The sequence below is a fragment of the Ammospiza nelsoni genome, chromosome 3 (assembly GCF_027579445.1).
Source record: "Ammospiza nelsoni isolate bAmmNel1 chromosome 3, bAmmNel1.pri, whole genome shotgun sequence".
Lineage (NCBI taxonomy): Eukaryota > Metazoa > Chordata > Aves > Passeriformes > Passerellidae > Ammospiza > Ammospiza nelsoni.
In genome coordinates, this window is record NC_080635.1 from 100821762 (window position 1) to 100843650 (window position 21889).

At 36.1% G+C, this 21889-nt stretch overlaps 1 protein-coding gene across 4 annotated transcripts in view; it reads left to right on the forward strand.

Moving 5' to 3' along the window:
- The window catches only part of KHDRBS2 (KH RNA binding domain containing, signal transduction associated 2), a 340127-nt gene that overhangs the window by 266748 nt on the left and 51490 nt on the right, over window positions 1–21889 (forward strand). For all 4 annotated transcript variants that reach the window (XR_009418061.1, XR_009418060.1, XR_009418062.1 and 1 more), the window contains exon 7: window positions 14184–14266. Coding sequence is in view for 1 of the 4 variants with exons in the window: in XM_059468285.1 (XP_059324268.1) it covers window positions 14184–14266 (83 nt within the window). In the remaining 3 variants the exon portion in view is untranslated. The remainder of the gene's footprint in view (window positions 1–14183; window positions 14267–21889) is intronic.

Genomic DNA, 21889 nt, shown 5'->3' on the forward strand with positions numbered 1-21889 from the left:
GTTTTATAGGTAGAAAAACATAGGAGTACACAAGATATTAGTCTAAAACATACAGAAAAATACAAAGAAAGAAACAAGACCCAAAATATAAATAGTTTTATTAAATAAAAACAAAATATTATTAAATAATATTTACTTTAAAAATACTAACAAAAGCAAGTGTTGGCATTAGAACAAGCTGACTGTTCTACACAGGCTGTATCTGAGGAGGGGATGTTTGAATTTCCTGATAAAATTTAATTACTTCCCTCTGAAATGTAGTGTTTAAGGGTCTGTATACATAAATATTTGGGGTGAGCAATATTCAGATGTCAGTGTTCTTGTTTCAGCCTGATTGTATACATCCAGTAATGGAAGAAAAATAATATGATATGATGAGAGATTCATTTAAAAGATAAAATGCAGATAAAGAGTAACAGTGATCACAGTATTGTTAGACATCTCTTCACTATCATTCCCCTTAGATGAAACAATTAAAAAAAAAAAAAAGATAAAAGTGAAAAAAGACACCTGTTCTTAAATACCAGGCATTCTTGGTTCAACCACAGTTTTCTCACCAACAGAGAAGTTAAACTTTTTTCTCAAATAATTATTGTGAGATGATCTGTCAGATCTCAGACACACTGATGGGCATCACTAAGTATACAAACTTTTTTTTATCATCTTGCAACTTTATTAATTTTTTGTTCTGCCATTATCACAAATATGTGAGCAACAAAATGATGGGGCTACTATGCCTTTTGTGTGTTTGTGAAATCAGATAAGGAAATGTCTTCACAAAGCAAGAGGATACTAAGTCAGATTAGCTTAAAACTCTTCAGAACTTCAAGAGTAAGTCTGAACTTTCATCAGTTGTTATGAGATAATGAGAAAGTTTTCCAAGGGTAGGCTGTAATGAACAAAGCCTTGAGCTCATTTTAACAAGTCTTTTTGCAACAGTAAGTTGCATGTTCCAAGGTGAAATAAACCTCTTATTGTTGGCTCTAGACTTCAAATCATGGATCTTAAAGTGTTTGAGTTGGGGAAGCTGTTTGATAAGATATCTGTTAAATGTTTATAAAACAGCATTTGACTTAGCATCAAGGAATGACTCATACCACTTAGGAAGGTGATGATATGATCCAAATAACTCTGACTTTTTTTCATTTATCTGACACAGATTTGCACTTTGATAATGAGCGTGTTAATTACATTAGCGCTTCTAAATTCTGTTTCCTGCATCTGTATAACAAGGACAGTGATAATTTGTTATATCATAGTTGATATAACTGAAAGTTGAATTCTTTAATACAGTAAACAGAATCAGTATAATTATTTATATTATAAATAAGACGGTTTTTCTTAGACAACTAGAGTATAAAAGATTTTTACTTTCCATATTAATACTAACAGTTACATTCCCAAAATGATCCAAAAGATCTAAAGATGAAAAGAAATTTCCAGATTTTTTCCTGTAATTTTGATGCTGCTGAAGTCCATGAGAGTTTTCGCACTGTTTCAAGGAAGAGCTATCCCTGCTTAGCTCAGTGCATAGCTTATTGTTCATGTACTGTAACCTATAAAAATATACAGTCCAAAACATTAGTGATGTTTTTGCCACAGGTATTGAACAATCCAGAAGACAGATGAGTCATGCAGAAAAATATTTTTTTTCCTAGTTATCATTTCTGTGATCAGTGCTAGCTTTTATAAAAGAAGAGAATTATTTGGGAAACAGAAATATACAGTGTTTTTTGCATTTGCTTTCTCATGGAAAGTTAAAGTAGAAGCAAAATATGAAATACTGTTTCTTGTTATGAAATTATCATTGCAAAAGAGAATTAGAAGATAATCTGTAAATACACAAAAACTTAACAGAGATATTATTTATTTAAATACCAAGATGAAATATAAAAATATTTTGAGAACAGAAATCAAGAACCTTTAAAGATTATTTCCAATTTCTTCCATATTAAAATACTGTATTTTAACACCCCAGTTGCAATGTTATGGAAACTTCATATAACATGCTTGAATTTGGCTCAGTTATGAGGAAATAGGTATAAGTATCTATTTATAAAGTCAGTTGGGAATAATTATGATTTACAGCCCTGAATCTTCTGCAGTAGAAAACTAAGGAATAAGGAGAAGCTGTATCTCTCCTATAGAATGCCAATGGAAGAGACAGGATAGTTTTGGTACTCCATGCAAGTATTGTGGTATTGTGCTCTGTTGGAAAGAAACAAGGCATGTCAGCTGTGGTTTTGGGCACACTCATGGATGTGTGTATTAGGTAATCTCAGGGCATGCCAACTGGCTCAAAACTTTGCTAGATGATAAATGGAGAACTTAATGGGCAGTGAGTAAATGTTAGTGATGTGTTGTTGTTGAGCCATTCAGTTCTGCCAAGATTGAAGCTACAAGCCTTCCCAGAAGAAAAGTTTTAGGAATATCTATCTCAAAGTCTTAGATGCTTTGAGATTTCAGACATATTGGCTGTTCACCTCAGTTTTGTAGGATCAGTGCTTAAGGCAGTCCCATCTCAAAACACTAGTGTAGCTACACCCTTCATCTCCAAGCAAGTCTCTTGATTCAGGTCTAGTTGGGCTGTCTGGACACAGGTTATAATGTCATTTGAAGACACTGTAGGGGTCTTGATGCCTTCAAGGCATCCACAGAGAATCCTTGATGTCATATGAGACATGGGAGAAACCCCTGTCTTGCTGGACTAGGAGGCAAAAACTGGGATGTGTTCATATCTCTAAAATGACGGGAGATTACTGTGTAGCTGCTGAACTGAGCTCTTAATGTCTGCCCTATGATCAGATGTGAGGTACCTAGCTTTCACACTGACACCAAAAGCAGTTAGTCTTAAACTAGAAAGCTCCACTGAACTGTGCTTTTGACCTCCAGCAGGCACTGATGAGAAAGACCTCTTTCAAAGAAGAAAATTGTGTTCCTTATCCAAATGGACTTAAATTTAAATTACATTCAGCTTCTCCAAGCTACATCTTGAAATACAGGAATCCCATTGATCCTTAGACACTATAGATGATAAAATCAACAAGAAGAATGTTGCCTTTAATTTCAACAAGGGACTTTTTCAGATTTTCAAGCTGATCTGATTTTCACTCCTGTGCTGACTGCAAATATATTCATCAGTCTCCCTCAAGGTCGAAATTGAGATACAGCTTTCTTCAGTTGGCAAGATGACTACAATTTAAAAGCTGAAGGCCAGCTTTTAATCACCATTGGTGCAGCACTTAATGTTTATTTGCATACTAATAATTTATTATTTTTTTAGCGATGCTTGTAATTAAGTGCTCCAAGTGTCCTTCTTCCATTTTATCAACCTGAGCCCATGTTCTGGGCTTCCCAGATGTTCAAGGTGATGCTCAGGAGTTTACCAGTCACACCTGTTTACTGGCACACCTCCAAACATTTTACCAAGGAAATAAATACTGCTAGACCAAATGACTTAGTTCCTTTTTAATATTAATGCTAAATAGGCAAGTCAGTGTTCAGTAGACCTCAATGAGGTCTTGACTGACTACTAGTATGTAAAGAAACACTGAAATCAGAAGGAGTTTTATTTTTTTCTTTTTCTAGAGGGGTACATTTGAGAAATCAGCATCATAGATAGGTCAGCATCTTTTGCTTCTTAGATACATTAACAGAGAATCTGGTAGATATTTTAAGTCAATGAACTTTCACCTGTGGTTTTGCTAATCTACTTCAGCCTCAAATAGGGTTCTTTGGATACACAATGATGGGACTCAGAGGTGTCAAATATTTTCATGAGCTTGATTTGGATGTTCCTTATGATAATATTTGAATACAGAAAACCGCCAGTGACAAAAATAGTCAGTTTCCTTACAAACCATATTTCCTTCAGTATGCAATTTGCTAGTCAGGAAGTATATTTTTTTTTATTTATTTCCTTTTGTGTTTTAGTATCCTTAGCTTTTAGAATTTAGTTTTATGAACTTAAACAAAAGACATGTTATTGAACTGAAAAAAATTAAAAGAGTTAATTGAATACAATTAATTTTGAAATTTTAAATAATGTCCAGATGGTTTTATGTAATCCTATATACATTTTAATACTGGACTAGACCCTAGTCTTGACTAGGGGGAAATACCAATGCAACCCTTTTTCCCATGGGTTTTCTGTTTTAAAACCCAACTAAAAATTGTTATGAAGTGCTGTATAAAGCACTGACAATGCCTCTGTGAATCATGAAGATTTTCTTTTAACATGGATTCCTGAGTCATTGATTATTGCAATCACAGCTAAATCAATGTCTTTCATTTCCGCAGTGCATCAACAGAACAAGGACAATGAGGAGATAATACTGACATAGTGGAATAGTGATCCTACTCTCCAGTAACAACAACCCTGTTCAGAGCCATAGGCTGGGGGACAGAGTGGCTGGAAAGCTGCCTGGTGGAAAGGACCTGGGAGTGCTGGTCAGCAGCAGCTGGATGTGAGCCAGCAGGCAGCATGTGCCCAGGTGGCCAGGAAGATCAATGGCATCCTGGTTTGTATCAGGAATAGTGTGGCCAGCAGGACCAAGGAAATGATTGTCCCACCTCCAGTGCTGGGTCCAGGTCTGGGCCCCTCACTGCAAGAGAGGCATTGAGGGGTTGGACTGAGTCCAGGGATGGGCAATGGAGCTGGTGAAGGGTCTGGAGCACAAGTCCATGAGAAGCAGCTGAGGGAGCAGGGGGTGTTTAGCCAGGAGAAAAGGAAGCTCGGGAGAGACATGACTGTTCTCTAGAGCTGCCTGAAAGGAGGCTGGAGCCAGGTGTGTGCCAGTTTCCCCTCCCAGGCAGCCAGCAACAAGAGGAAATGGCCTCAGCTGTGCCAGGAGAGATTCAGCCTGGATATCAAGAAGAAATTATTCATCAAAAGGGTTGTCAAGCATTGCAATGGAGCAGTGGAATCACCATCTCAGATGGTGCTCAAGGAATGACTGGATGTGGCATTTAGTGCTGTGGTTTAATTGACGTTGTGATGTTTAGTCAAAGGTTGAAGTCAGTGATCTTGGAGATCTTTTCCAACCTCAGTGATACTATGTAGGTGAGAATAATCTACTGATTTTTTTAGTATTCAAGCAGAGTCTAAGAGTTAGCTGGCATCTTCTCTGAACTGATAGTAAAAAATGTATCCATATGCTTTTCCTTTTCTACCACAGCATGCACTGACATACCCTCTTTGTTGTTTAGCTGTGAACAATCTTTCCTTCAATACTTCTAAAACTGACATTGTGGCCTTTTCAGCATGCTAAGACCTGATACAAATTTCAAAGAATTCAATTTTAAAATTCCTGTTAATATTGTTGTTCTTTAAAAGAAAGAAGATCTGAGACATACGTACATTTTTGTGTTATCCAGGGCAAGGTATTATCATAGCATAAAAAAGATAAAGATGAATGTGTAGAGTGCTGGAACAATGTTTAAAAGGAAATTGCAACTAGCAGATTCTTTTCATCCCACTTCCCTACATTCTCTTTCTGAAATGGAACTGATTATGATATATCACAATCTATATTTCATACAATAAAAGTATCATCATATAAAAATAAAATAAAAAGCTGAAATTATAACAATAAAAATAAACAATAAAAAAACCTATGTCACTTAATAGTAGAAGAGTAATACAAATTGACTTGATATGTAGGCTTTAAAATTCAAATAGTTGAAAGAGCTAAAATTGCAAAAAATTATTTTCAAATCTGAATATGGAACTAAAAGGGTTCTGATCTTAGTAAAAAATCTAAGAAATAATAGTAAAATTTATTCATTCAAAAAACCAGCAACGACACAAGATTTCAGGTATATCAGTCAAGTCTTCACTGCAGGTTATATTGTGCCGCTGCATCTACTGGTGAGAGAAAAATCTCTTCAAATAATTTTTTTCTTTTAGCAAGTAGTCTGCCTGTCACTCTTTATCTAATGCAATTGTTAAAACAGGAACCAGAAATTACATTTGCAGTTACATTGTTGGACACCATGAGTAGATGACCATGGACTAGGATGATCTGTACACTTTGGGAATTCAGCCCTAGGCATGCTTGAGAAGGTTGGTGAACTCTGCTTTTGGTGTCTCCATCCCAGTGCTAAGAGTGCTTAGAGTAGAGGCATTATTAGATGTGAACTTCTACTTGTATATGATAAATGAAAATCAGTACTGTTCTGTTTTGCAGTCCATCAAAATTTTTAATCCTTTTTAGTCCTTAATTTGTTGACAGCTTGCACCAGGAAAGGTCAGAATAACTCTCCTGAGAAGAATAGTCTTGGAATGAACAGACCTATTGGCCTTTTTTACCTTTTTTTTTATGCTCCTTCTGTCTTTTTATTCTTTGGCAAGCATTAAAAGAATCAGCATAGAGTTACCATTTGTTTTCAGTATGTCTGTTTTACCTGTTTCTGTGCCTTTAATGCACTTAAGTCAGTTAATGGATCAAAGACCCAGTCAGTTTTCTGAGTTTTCAACCATGAATGATGGGCAGGTAAAGGCTAAGCTGGACCACAGCCATTACAAGCATGGTAGAAGGAGTGTAGCATTTAATAGGGGAAAACTATTACAATTCCTTTGTCTTTCTTCTTGCTGCAGTCTGAGATCACAACACATCCTCGTTTGCAAGAGAGCTAGGCCGGAGTCTTGGAATATGCCATACACAGTAACAGGATTTTTATTCTCTATTTTATAGGGATTTTGTAACTGTAATCTATATCTGTATCACTTCCATCACCTTTAAAAATATATGCAAATTTGATCTGGTGCGCAGAACAAAGCCTTGCAGAGTAAGCTGTGGAAGTCTCATTCTGAGATCTATACAGACTTTCTGGGTGGATTTTAATGCAGTGAAATTCCATCAGACTTTAAAGATTTGATTCAGACAGCTTGGCTATCACCACTGATAGACACTTCCTTTAGAAGGCTTTCACTGTAGGATACTAGTAGTAGTATTTAACATTCTTGATCCACTACAGTCAAAGACAACCAGTACAACAATTTCCTGGACCCTATTTGTGAAGGCAAGGATATTTATGAGATTTTTATTAAGATTTCAGTGTGGGTCCTCACTGGTTGTTGTGCTGTCTGCTGAACAATGTATCTCTGTCTATGTCAGGGTTGCATTGACTTTGAATCTTCATATTTGAGTAATTTTTAAAAGAAAATGAGAGAATATAACACAGACATTGGAGAACACTGAGAATACTGAGTTGTGAGAATGCATCTCACTGGTACAGTGGGATATATTTAGTCATGTGGGATAAAGTTAGCAAAGGTGTCTGACACAAAGATCCATTAGGCTGTCAGACAGTCTCCCAAGAGAAATGGTGGAATCCCTACGCCTGGCAATATTTAGCATTTGATTAGAGAAAGCACTAAAAAATGGGCTGAAAGGAGCATGCACATTTGACAAGAGTTTCTAATAGATGATCTGTTCTTTTCCATTCTCAGTTTCTCTAATTGCATGCTCAAACTTCAGGGAATAACAATTTAAAGATTGCCTTTAAATATCTCAATAAGTATTAACTACTCTTTACTATTTTACTCATTATTATATTCACAAATGAGAAGTCCCATTACATTCTGCATGTTTTCTTTTAATTATACCTGGCCTTTATGAATAATTCCTTACAAGATTGTGTTAATTGAGTTCACTCTTCTTACAAATTTTTTAAATCCAAGAATAAAAGCCTGCAGTACCTTTAATCATTACTAAAATGTTTTTCCCAATTGGACAATATCTGTTAGAAAATTAAATATTGCTTTTAAGAAGATGCTGTGGGTAGGTACTTTGGATTTTGCTCCTTTACAGTATGCAGGATCAAGAAGAATTGTCAGGAACATTTTTATTCAAATGTGATTAGCAGCAGTGCAAACATTGCTGCATTCAGTACAAGCAACACTTGTATAATAAGTTTAATCATTGTCATAAGCAGAAAAAACAATGAGTTCATATCTTCTGCAACTGTCATCAGCTTAACATTTCGTTTCTTTAGTGACTGATTTTCATAACTTTAAAAAGCTAATTATTTTGTTCATAGTAAATTTCATTGCCTCAGCACTTAAAAAAACTGAGTGCAAAGTAAAGTTTCATTAATTCAAATGTATGTGTATGTATATATATGGAATGCATTATTCAGGTTACAGCTTTAAAAATATAATCAAAAGTTATCATGGTAGTGGTGAAATACTGTTTAGCTGGATGGCTTGAACCAATACTAAATAAGAGATATCATTGTTATGTCTTCTAAATAATCCTGTATGGTCTTTCACAAGGTAAGAAAAATGAATGGATGAGTTAAAATGTTTATGTATGGACTCAAAAATGATGCAAAATGCATAAATCACATACAGAAGGGAATTTAAAATTCATTGTCCAAAATTATTTTTAAAAATACTTTTCTATAAAGTAAGATTCCAGAAAATATGTGATGAACTCAAATTTTGAATTTGATTAAGCAAGAGCTATAATTTGTGAAAAAGGCATAGGGTGTCTTCCAAATATTAGGATATAAAGATTCCAAATTAGGAATGCCTCAGCACTCATCTAGACCAGATTCAGCATTAATAAATAGGTAAATCTTTATTTGCCTTGAGTTTTGAGCACTTGAAGATTTGTTAACTGTTTTGTATTACTAATTCATGGAATCCTTAATGGTTAAATATATTTAAGTAGAGGATAAGAGTGGATTAAAACCAGTAGGATTGCAGAAAGAATTAACCTATGTCTTTTTTCTTTTTTCTTTTCTTTCCTTTCTTTCCTTTTCTTTCCTTTTTTTGACATATAAGACTATTTTTGAGGAGCTTTTTTTTCTTCAGTGCTGCAGTAAAATTGTATAGCTGTTAATCATCATGACTCCTACAAGTCTTTTCTTTAGGGAATTCTGTAAATTTGGAGACATATGCAGCTTATAAAATTTGAGGATGCATTTGCTATAGCACAGTATCTTGCATTTGGCCAAGTTGCAGCCACTTAAATAGTCTACTTTCAGCATTAATAATGCATCATAGTGAAATCTGGTTTAAAATTAAATACTGATTAAGGTGTTGTTAAGCACCTGTGAAAGCATTTCTGCTCCTTCCTGGTACCACAGCATTTACTGGAGCATTTAAAAGCTCTGAGATGGACTATCCAGTTTTCAACGGTTGAAAAATAAAAAGTAAAGTTTCTTGGAATTCCCAGCCATTCAAAGCCTGGAAATATAATTTTCTTAGATTATTATAGGATTTATTTAACATATATGGCATTGTGTCTAGCAAGTCAAAGCACAGTGAGATGCTTTAGACCATCCCTAAGTTACCAAACTTGGGCAGAAGAGTTGTCACTTTTTAGTAGATACTTGTAATTATTTCTTTATCTCTGATTCACTAAATCTTACTGCTCCATGGCCAGAGCCAGCTCCATCTATTTCTCTCTCTCTCCAGCTATGGGAGCATCAGGATGTGTGAGAGGTTCACCATTTACTTTGCTGGAAACTTTGTAAAGAGGAATATTAGATATAGTAAAGATATTAAAACCAGTAGTGGGTGTATTGCAGCCCATCCTCCCTTGGCAGTTGAAGGCTGCTTTTTAGTCAGTTAATTTCAGTTCACAGGGAAAAGAATTCTTTAATTTAAATTATATTTATGTGATATAATGTCACCAGTGCAACTGGCTACTGTTGGTCAGGGTGTTGGTAGCAGTCCAATTGAAATGGTGGCTGCAGTCCTCCTGCAGTGGCAGATGTGGGTCTGTTGAAGCAGGGATGCTGTAGAAGGGTGTAGTTTTCCTCTGAAGATCCAGTGGTGGTGTAGATAGGCCTGTCTTTCTCTGGGAATCCAGTGGGAAAGGCTGCTTGTGGTCTTCCAACTCTCAGATTATATCCAGGTAGGAATGCTTGGCTCCTCCTCCTGGGCAGAGCTTCTCACAATGGGATGCTGTAATTTTATCCATCATGCAGTGACACTCAATGTCACCTATTAACAGCAGATGTCTCCCCAGAGGGAGGATTGGTTGTGGAAGAGATAGAGAAAATTGCCTAATTAACAGAAGATAACTGCCACACCTCTAGCAGATAGGAATGGAATACCCCTAAGAACATCCAACCTAAGACAACTGTGCAAAGGTCCCTTAACTGCTTTTATGTAGGAGTTACAACTAGAGGTGGATATTTGTACCTTCACCTTCTCTGAGGTACAGGACTAAGTTTTGTGTACTGCTAGATGCAGATCATGAGAAGGGCTGTTCTGGTTCTCTGACTGCAGGTATTTTTCATGTTCACATGTTTGCCAAGTAAAATACTGAGTTGCATAACTCACTTTATTTTGACTTACTGTTTGTGCTTTGTTTTTTTCTTTTTTAAAGTCTAGCCATTTTGCAATTTGCTGCTTTAGAAAGAGTTGGGCTATTTTCTGTAAAAACCAAATAAGTTTCAACTCTCTTACAATGTATTTTCTCATGTATTACAAGGACATACATAAAATATTGTGAGCAGGACGGTTTTCATTAGAAGTATTAGATTTATTTTTCTTCTTGGTTTCACAGAGTTGAAACCTACCATTTTTCAGACCATGAAAATTCTATTTTCTAAGGCTATTCAGAGAAGAGGTGATTTAAACTTGGTGCATTTGAGTATAGGCTGTTACTGTTTGAAACAGGGTCTTAACACTAAGAAGAAAATTCATGTTTAAAGACATCAGATTGTGTTACATTATGATACCCTTGTAACTTATGATACTTAAAATTTTGTTTGTATTTTGAATATCTTTTTCAGCATCTGAAAATAGAAGAGGATTTGAGTAAATCTAAATAAATAAAATAAATTCTTCTCAATAGTCTCTTGAGTGCTGAATCAAATTGGTACTTAACTTTTTCTCAGGTGGTAGAATATAAGCCTCTTTTCAATTATGTCTGTTTTTGCTTCTACATCCCTTTTTCCACTGACTGTAATTTTCATTATCAGTAGTAGAGTAGAGAATATTTCCTCTTGAAGTGAGCCTTGCAAATGCTAATTTCAGATGCTGTTCTGAGATTCTCCTAAGAGTTTTTCCAGTCTTCCCATTTGTGGGGAGGTAAATACTTAGAAAAGTTCATTTTCAAAACATTTAATTTTTTTAATTGAAAAATTATTTTTAAATTTTTACTTATCATCTCTTTTTTATTATTTTTTAACTCTAAACAGTACCAAAACTCCTTGAAATTGGTGATAAACATTCTTAGTGTCACTGCAGCTTCAAATGTGTATTTCTGTTCTTTTATGTCATATCTAAGATGCATTGTTGTAGGGCCAGAGCAAATCTTACTGGACGACTCACTGTCGTCACTGGATGCCTCACTGTCCTTTCCCTTGACACAGAGTAAAGAGGTTTTGTTGAGTTTTTTCATGTTTTGGAAAGTTGTTTTATTAATAAATACCTGAGATAAAGGTAGCCTGGCATAAAAACCTAGGCTAGAAATGGCTATCACTTTAAATATTTCTAATAGTTGCCCATTGCATATTTCTCAGTTCATTGTAGGAGGCTTTTTCTTCTGAGTGGTGGTGGCAGTTATTATGGGACAAAAAAGACTTCTATACAGGAAAAGGTAGCTAGGTAGCTAGGTAGCTAGGTAGGTAGGTTGGTTTTTATAGAAGCACTAATAGACCTAAAAAGTGCATTAATGCTGACTCTGGTGCTGAGTAAAAATTTACACTGTATTTGGGGAGGGCATCCTGGGTTCTGGTCTCTAGATTTATACAAAACTGCTTTTGGAGCACCGTCTTCATCACACATAGAAGAGAATTTGTGAATTTGGACGCCCTCAGACTCACAACTTCTGATCTTAGCTGGCTGTAGGTGGGAACTGGGTGCTTCATCTCTCAAAGCACCTGACCAAGAAATAGTTTCAGAAAAGCTGTGGGTTCTGAGGATCTGAAGGTTAAAGAAGTGAAAACTACTCAGTGACTTTAATACACTTCAAGGATGTGAAAGGAACTATTTTGAGTCTTTGTTCTCAATACCTAAAGGTGTGGTGGGTGTCTGGGTACATTGCATTAAACTTTCAATAAAGTAGAAGATAATTTTCATACAGATTGGCACAAATAAAAGAATATTATCCAGAAAATACTTTCTGTTCATTAAAAGTACATTGTACTTTCTTTACTTTGTTTTCCAACCCACTTGAACCATTTGCACTGTATTGACCTGCTCTGAGCCTTGAGGGAGACTGTTAAAGTCTGTAACGTGAACCCACAGAGGTGTCAAATATTAACAAGTGTTCTCTGCCCTGCTGATGCTGAACGTTGATCCACCTCAGGCATCAAGAAACTGAGAGAGCTAATTTGTAATTGTTGCCTTTCCTGTTCTCTCAGATGGTTGAGTAAGCAGGCTGAAGTGTCTGTCCTCTAGCTATTTGACTTTATATAGGAACTCCCATCACCCTCATCTTCGCAGTAGCAGGATCCCACCCAGTAGCATACTAATCAATGTGACTAACGTGTCTCCTGGGGTGCATTGTTTCTCTTATCCTGTCCCCTGAAGCAAGATTGTCTATTTAGCTATATAATGATAAATATATCACTGTCATCTGCAGGGATATGTTTTTAGCTGTACTTTTTGCTATGAGTTCTTACTAATGCAGACAAGTCAGAATGGTGCACTGCCACCTAAAATGGAAGATGATGGGGTTTGTGTTGACTTCAGATTCTGGGAGAGGCCATTTCCAGCTTGAAAATGGACACTCCCTTCTGCCCTAAAAGTCTTTACTACAGCTGACACAGTGAAATCACCATGCAGAGTCCTGTCCTTCCTTCAGGACTTAGAGCACCACAGGGATGAAACCTCCCACCTGGAATCCACACTTACCCTCACTGCTGGGCAGCCCAGAGGAACAGGCAGATTTAATATGCTTGACCTAAGGAAACAACTGAATGCTCCCTCCATAGAATGTTTTCTTGAATTTAGGAATGCCAGTGAAGTCTTATTTAATACCGCTGGGCAGTTTAATTAGCAGAAATAATGAAGTACCAAACTAACTGTACTTTAGGTGATTATGATAGTGTACTAGAGTGATTGCTTATTGGACTGCTGTTATTTTGGAACTGCCTCATGCTGTCCCTTCTCCCCCAAGCTGACTAAATTTTGCATAGTTTGTGGGAGAAGAAAATTGCCTTTTGCTGTAATTAACATCAAGTAAAAGTTCTTTAAGTCCACTATTTCCTTTAGCATTTCCCTTAACAGCAAGGTTTTCTTTAGACAATGAAATATTTCATTGCAATTTAACTACAAATACTGGCTCCCAAAATCACAAAGAAATAAAAGAAATTAGATTCCATACAGCATTTCTTTCTTACTCTGTTGTCCTATGAGAAGAGCATATCAAAAGTCATCCCTTGGATTATATATATATATATGTATTTGTTTATTTATTCTGTGGTTCCTGAGCATTCTTTGGTTCAGAGACAGCTACAATGGATCACAATTGCCAGTGACTCTCTTGGTGGAAAATTCAGGCATTAGATGAGCTGAACCACTTTCTGAAGTCACTTGTGTCTCTCTGCCTTAGGTGGCCTGCTCATCCGTCTGAGCTCTTCAGTGAGAACCTTAAGTTAGATGGCAGGAACCTGTACTAAATTGTTGGCTAATTTGTCACAGAAAAGCATAAAAGAGTAAGATGCTCAGTGAAAGTAAAAGGGCTTACTCTGCATTATTTTTAAAAGTAATATGCCATTACTTGCTTGAAAGATACTGTTTCTCATAGGTTGCTGTGTTTTGTTTTGTTTTGCATTTTTTCAATATACTGAATATTAAGATTTTATCACCATTCTTAATAGTGTAGAATAGTCAGTATCTTTGACCTGCCATTTTTTTTATTTCACCTGTAGATATTTATAGAACCATTTATGTAACAAACTGCTCAGAAATTGCTGGATTTATTATTCATTCATCAGTATTCCACACAGATCCAACTGAGGCACTGTGGTTTGGACAATGCACCACAGTTTATCAGTGAATAAGCTGAGTTCTTAAATGAGTGACTGATTACTTTATTCTTGCAATGTACAGGTTGCTCTTCACGATTCACAATTCTCTTCAGTCAGCTCCATGTTTCACATTATCGTGGGCAAACATGACATGCCCATGTTGATGCAATTTATTTTTACAGCTTGATAATACGCTTTGATTTATCACTCTTCTAAGCTGTGGTGTTTTGTTTTCCCCTTAGGGATACGATGATGGATATGGGGGTGAATATGATGATCCAAGCTATGAGGCATATGATAACAGTTATGCCACCCAAACACAAAGGTAAGCATTTGTGTTTTTACATTATTTCTCCAAAGTACACTTTTTTATCTTAGTTTTTCATGTAAATTTCCTGGTTTATTTTCCACATTAAATTTTACACATCTCTGAGTACTTTTGAAGTAAAAAGTAATAATCACAGTCCAAATCCATATACAGAGATTCAGATGACATAAAAATGTAAGCAGCTATGCTTTTAAAATTGGTGGAAATAAAGTGTTTTTTTTAACAAGCAATTACATAATTTTCTTATTTGATGTTATTCTGAACTTATTTGTCCCCTTTTTTTTTCCTTTACTGATGATAAGTTGTGAAAGATATCTCATACTTACAGCTTTTAGAATGTTTTGAGAAAAATCAGAAAGAAATTAAAAAAATATTTGTGATAGTAATCAGTTTCTGGTTGTCATCCACCATCAAGGTAAACTATAGAAGGGAATTACATGCCAAAAGTAAGGCTGAAGCTATCTGTTTTCCACCAGTTATTTTCTAAGCAACTCTCAGAATTTATAAGTTTGGAAACTTATGTTTATCCTTGTGATGTGGAATAATAGGAAAAGGCTACATTCACATCTTACATCAATTTGTGTGAATAAGATGAGGCAACAAAAATTATCCCTTTTTTATACACATACACCTCACACTCATCCACTAATTGGACTGCCAGTGCATTGTTACTAAATATGGAATGGCATCTTTCTCACATTAAACCTAAAGGATAACAGGGTTTTTCAACCATTTATTCAGGAAGTGTTCTTATGCACTGCTGAAAGTTCTTGTAAGGTTGTGGAAAGTCAAATGAAACTTTAACAAGTAAAGACACAAATTTTAACTAAATTAGTGTGTTTCTCACTGAGCAAGAAAGTGATGTATACATACAGAGTTCTTAACTCCCAAGGCCAGAGGACCTTAAACTTGCTTTTCTGTTCAGCCATCTTTTTAACTGAATGCTTTGCTGATGTAAAGGCCTGTCAGAATTATGTTCAGCTTCAGAACTGCTGTAGTGAGTGATACTTCAGTGGATAAAAAATACTTTTTAAGTATCTTTATACCCAGTGAAGTATATTTAAAAGGATTTTTCACACCTAAATGTGAACCCCATCAAGTATACTTTTACACTTTCAAGTAATTATACTTTACTAGCTGCACCCGTCATGTCATTATGTAGGTAGGTATTCTTGTTGTCAAATGTACTTCAACTTTTTTTAAAACAATTCAGTTCCTTTTTTGCTACAAGAGTGAATTGTCACAGGAGATATTGCTTCTGATGTAAAAACAATAATTAGTTGGAAATATCTTGATATGACATTGCTTTATAACATCTGAATTAACCTGTAATTTCTTTGCAAGTTGATGTCCCAGGCAACTAAATGACAAATATATCAACTTTATGAGGAGGGTATTATAATGCAGCTAGAACTAGTAGTGATAATTTGTTACAAGGTAGAAAATTTATAGTCACATAATTTAGTCAATTAAACAGCTATTAAGTTTAGTCATCAGATATGTTTTCTACTAATTGGAGGTACCTCCAGGATACCTAATCTGTTTAAAATCTGCAACTAAAATATTTCCTTTTGAAATATATGACAAGACATGTGGTCATACTTACCCATGTTGAGTGGCACTTAATGCCTCAAGTAGCCTATTGATTTCAAAGAGAGCACTTTCAGAGCTCCATGCTTCTTGTTTCAAAGATTTAAAGAACAAATGGACCATTAAATGCACAATTTGTATTTCTGCACTTTATTGGCCATTTAGCTTCATAGAAATGCCTGCTTACTGAGCAAAAAATAAAAATAATACAATACAATGAAAAAGTGTACCCAAAATATTTGGTTAGATGTGTATTTCAAAATGTTTTCTCCAAGTCTCAGATCTTGCTTATGACTATAGGCCAGTCATATGAGTCATACCATGTGCACACCTAACAAAGAAGATAAGTAGTACTGCTCCAAAGTACTTACTCATCTCATCTTCTGTGTCATTTAAGGGAAAAAAATTAAGAAAAACTTGCCAAAAATGTCTGTGCTCAGCCAGGAAATTATCATTGCTTCCCTCTGCAGGGAGTGACTGAAACTCTAAAGCATGAGATGAGAAACAATTGTAGTTAGTGGCTTAATGCAGAGCACGAAGATTTCTGTTCATGTTAAGGGCAGAGTTTCCCATTGCTTTTTATGGCTTATTTGGGACTCAGTGTGGAATTTTTTAGAGTTGTGCATACTTTTGTCTTGCTGTCTGTCTCACTGTGCATGTTGGCCAAGCCTTATTCTCTCCAGTGCTTCAAAAAGAACATTTTGGGGTGGAGGGCCATGAACAGACAGGGTGGATGGTCTGAGCTCAGGCTGCCTTCAGTGCACTTTAGGACAGAGCTCACAGTAAATTCCCCTTGTTCCCCTGCTCACCCCTCGCACAGAGTAAAGACAGAGTTTGGGCAGCCTGCCACCACTACCCCTGTTACCACTGCTTTGTCTTCCTTACCTTGTATCTTCTTCCCATTTGCCAAAATCTTTCTGCCCAAACAGGGAGCCTTAGTCCTTTGCTGTCCAAGACATCTGATTTAGAATTTTGCAAAATAAGCTCTGCCAACAGCAGAGAAAACAAGCACAGTATCAACATGCACAGTGCTGCAACATAGGATTATGGTTTAGTAAAAGGAGCACCACAATTACCAATCCCCAAGACCTTGGGGATTGGTCAGATGCTGTAGTTCAGTGCAGAATTATCTAAAAATTTGTACTAAAGGTAAGGGATGGTGTTGCAGGTCCAACAATACAACTGGTATAAGTCCTTCTCTAGTGGACTTCTCTAATGAACTTCTCCAGACAGAAAGCTCTGTCTGTCCTTCATGACAGCAGTCTGATTTTTAGGCTGAAACTGGGGGGATGGGGTCCCCTGTGGAAGAGATTATGACAGAGTCTCAGAATCAGGCTGGAATGAAACCCACAGTAAGTCTGCGTGTCTGAACAAGCCAAAAGGAGTCTCAAGCACACTTTGAAATGGAGCAAAGAAGCAACTTGAAGAAACAGAAAAGCAGGACACTCACTATGGTAAGTGCCACCTGTACCTTATTAAGATGGGGAGGCTTATTTTAGAAATAAGAGAATTATGAGTTATGACAGTCTGTACTGCACACAGGTATGTCTTGCTTTAAATAGCAGAAGATGTATTTGTAAAGCCTCTTTTCCCCTCCTTATATTCCTGTCCCATAATGACAACTCAGAACACAAGATGGAACCCCAGGACAGATTTAAATGAACTGTCTGTCCTTCCCAACTGAGTCTGTAAGCATTATTTGCAGGATTCTGTGAAAGACTACACATTTTCTGAGGACATTTAGAAACTACTCATTTTAGAAATTTTTTCATACAGATGTCAAAATACAGTTTTTAAGGTAATTACAATGAATGCTTTGTCAAATACCAAAAACAACAAGGAAACAACTGTATCAGTGGGCAGGAGAAGACACCATATCTGACATACTTCCCATGGGCAATAATGCACTGTAATTTGAATTTCTCTATGACCTTTGTTTCTTCTCTCTTCCCCTCCCTTCCATATAATGTGAAGATGGCTCTCATTGATAAGAATATCTGACTGTCCAGACACACCAAGAGATATTCAGTAGTTGTTAAGTTCATACTCTATTCTCTGTGTACTTGAAAGTAAGGCAGAGGACATTCAAAACATTTCTGCCAGCTAGATCTACTGCCCAAACCTCTAGTCTGGTAACTTTATTTGAAAAAAATGTAGACACAATATACAAAATGATACTAGTGTTTCTTTCCAACTCAACTGTAACAGAAAATGTAGGAGAATCATATTAGCTTTCAAAATGTAATGCACTTTTTGATTTTCTTACCAGGAACTTTTAAGTCTGTTGATCTATCACCACTGTTCAGGATTAATGGGCTGAGATCGCTAGATCACCAGAAGAAAAGGATGCAAAGTTTTGTGAGATGTGGAAGATCGGCCTCTTTGGTTACTCAGAGGTTGCTGGCGATCAGACTGTCCCATGTGCAAAGTGTGCGCAAACTGCTCAGCCAAGACCAGCAGAATAATTTGGTGAAAATGGATCATTTGCTGATGAATCTTGATGGCCAACGGAGCCATCTTCAGCTCTGCTACCACATCTGCAGTCATCGCCACTGGCCGTTGTGTCTCTGCCAGCACCAACAGTTTCATTTCAGAGATGTCTCACAGCCAAAAGAGATACCAAGGAAACCTGGGACTGTCAGGTCATGGGATGAACCAGGAAGGGTATATTCTCTTTAATTCACTTGTGCCCACCTTATCCAGCCATACGTAGTGTAAACAGTGCTGTCCAACAGGGAGGAGCAAAGAAGACAAGGATTATCTGAAGAAGCTTAAATTTAGAGTTTGATGTTATTTCCCTGTTCCACAATGCCTGGCATGAGCAGTCATCCATCAATCCATTGTGGTTTTGGTGAACAGGTAGATGGTGTATTGGCAATGGCTTTCAGGTCTGGCTGCCTAGCTTTATATTCTGCCTTTTTTCTCTATGGCTTTTGTTAAAAACATAGTTCAGCAGCAAAATGAGTTGCCAGTGTGTGCAGTCTAAAGAAAGAAGGGCTGATGACTCCCACCTTAGGCTGTAAATAGACTTGTAAATATCAGGAAATCCATAACTTACTGACAAGAAGAATAAATAATTCAGTGATAAAAGACAGATGAAAATACTGCACAATGTTGCTGTTACAGATTCCATCCCACAGCAGTACAGGCCTTGTGATAGCATGTTGTCATCCTTGCTGTGACTGCAAGATGACGTAGGTGCCTGTCTGCACCCAGCCTCACTAATAATAATAACAGTAACCCAGTTTTAGGACCTTGAAGCAATTCTTGGCAAAATATTTACTGTTAATCTTGCAAATAAGTTATGTAATTCTTTTGGTAGCAGTCCTCTGGGCAGACATTTCATGCTGGTATGCCGATCATTTTGGCCAAAGAACTTCTTTTTGGTCTGTCAAACGCACACATCAAACCCATCCTGCATCTCTGAGGAGATAAACTTCTGTTTCTGATTGGAATTGTATGTTATAGGCTATGTCATCTCCAAATATTCCCTCTAAGATATTAATGATATTACAGAATCTAAGCTTTAACATAAAGAAAAATGGCACTAGTATATCTGGAATAAATTCTAAGTAGTTCTTGCAAGATTTGAAGACTGACAAACATTGTGTTAGATAATTGCTGAAATGGAATTTTCTTAGAGGACTGAAGAAGAAAAAAAGGTGCAGTAGCAGAGAAATTCAAGTTGACTGATACCTTTCACCACATGGAATTGTGTTTAATTCAGAACGTACAATAATACCTAAAGCTGCGCTGTTATGTGCAAAGTCCAGTTGGGCATCTGTTTCTCAATATTAGGAACAGAAGTAAAAGGACAAAAATGCTCTCTGTGTCCACTATCCTGCTATGGAAAATAAGATACTATGACCTTATCAATGTAGTTTTATCCCAGTAACTATCTGTTTGTAGCAACACCTATCCATTCAGCCTTTAATTGGTGCCACATTCTTCTAATTACTCATACCTACAGAAAATTTCAGGAGCATATTCAGCCACTGAAATTGAATATATGACAAGTTATTGACTTTGAAAAGAAACTGTTTTCACTAGTTATTGTTTCTATTTCAAAGTTCATGTTATTTACTGTAAAGCTTGTGTTTATAGCTTCTTTTTTCTGCTGTGTGGGCTGCTAGTAGAGGAGCTTTAGGAATCACTTAATTATTTCTGATCTGATATGCAGGAGTACAACAGGGATGGACCACAGTTCAATCCATGTCACTTATGTGACTTACACTACAATCACAGCAGTGCACAGCCATGCTGAAAAATGACTTAGGAAGAGTCAACTCAACAAAAAGACAACTTTTTATTCAGTTGTATCTGAAAGAATTATTTCCATCAGCAGGATATATTTGCATGAGCTCCAGTTCATCTTGGTTATCCTTGCTTGACCTGCAGATATCAAGGTACTGTTTCCAAAGATGAGTTTCTCAAAGCAGTGGTGCAAGTAAAATAACAAACTAGTACACTTGTAAAGACATCAGTATAGGGTTCAGCTGGGTGTACATGTTCCTTGGTGAACTCTATTCAGAAGTCCCACTGTTTTCAGCTACTTGCTTTTTGAAAAATTCCAGCAGATTAGTTGTGAACTATCTGTAGTTAAATGAAAGAATTTTGTCCTTAGTTTAAAAACAATGGTTAGACAAGACTGTGAATAATCATTAATTGAATTAGTAATTATCACATAATAAAATGTTTTAGTGATAATAAGCAGAGGATTGCAGACTTCTGTCTCACTATCAAAATATTACTATGTAGTAAAATACATAGACACATAAATACAGTAGAGGCTGCAATAGGTAGAATAGTTACACTGATTTTTTTCAAACTTAGATATTCATTATTATTTTGTCTACTACTCACTCTTTCACTTTTTAAGCACTGTACATTGTGTTTCTATTTTGTCAAATTTCATTTTGGCCATGTGCTTATATCCGTCTGTCCATAAATAAAGATTTCCCTGTATTTTATTTCCAATCTGTTGAAATCAATCAAGGCAGGAAGCCTAGAATATGACATTTTATGTATCTTCACAGCAATCTACTTATGGCATTCATCATCAGAAACTGTTTTCAAATGCCACTTCTCATTTATTTGATTCAATGAGCAAAGTTGAGTCAAATTTCACTACTTTCAACTAGAGAAAAGTTTTTCCTCTAAAACTGTCTAGGATTCCTAAAATGCTGCATCATTCCCATTGCAAATATTGTGTCTGCAGACATTTGGTATTATTTGCTGAAATAGTTAATCATAATTTTGTATCTATAGAAAATCACAGTGAAATGTAGAATAGATAAATAGAAACTGCCGTGTGAAATTAAATGGCAGATTGGTTTGTATTTCATATTTTGCAAAAACTTCAAAAACCAAAGTCATCTGCAATTATGCTGGCTCTCCAATCCTATGCTTGTATTACTTTACTGCCTTCATTGTTTATAATAGTTTTAAATTCATATTTTCAGTAGCACAAAATCAAACACAAAAATGCTGGAGGCAGTTGAATCTAGTTTAACTTCAGGCACGTTGTAAGGTACTAAATAAATCCAGGAGTATGAAAATGGAGATATTATCCTCTGTTAAAAATATTGTATACAATCAAAATTGAGCTTTCAGAAAAAGGTAGACTTTATCCACTAAAATGCTCACCATATTATTCCATTAGTTCTAAAGAAGCATTGAGTAAAGGACTATATTTGTGATTTAAGACTGAATCTTGTAAGTTCCTATATTCAAAAGATTTGTCATTTTCCCTATAGATACAGTGCTTTATTAAGTAAGAATGTTCCAATAAGTTTCAGATTCCTAGAAGGATTATTTCTTTATTCACACATTTCTGCTCTGAGATATTATATTGTAAAAAATTCATATATTGTAATTCATGTGAATGCAGATCTTGCTCCCCTCTCTTCCAGGCAGAAGTATACTGCTTTGTGTAAACAGCTTTTCTTTCATGGCCAACTGTGTGTTAAATCCTTCTGGCTCTCTCCCTCGTGTAGGAGGGAGAAGCTTTACAGAATCTTACATAAAACA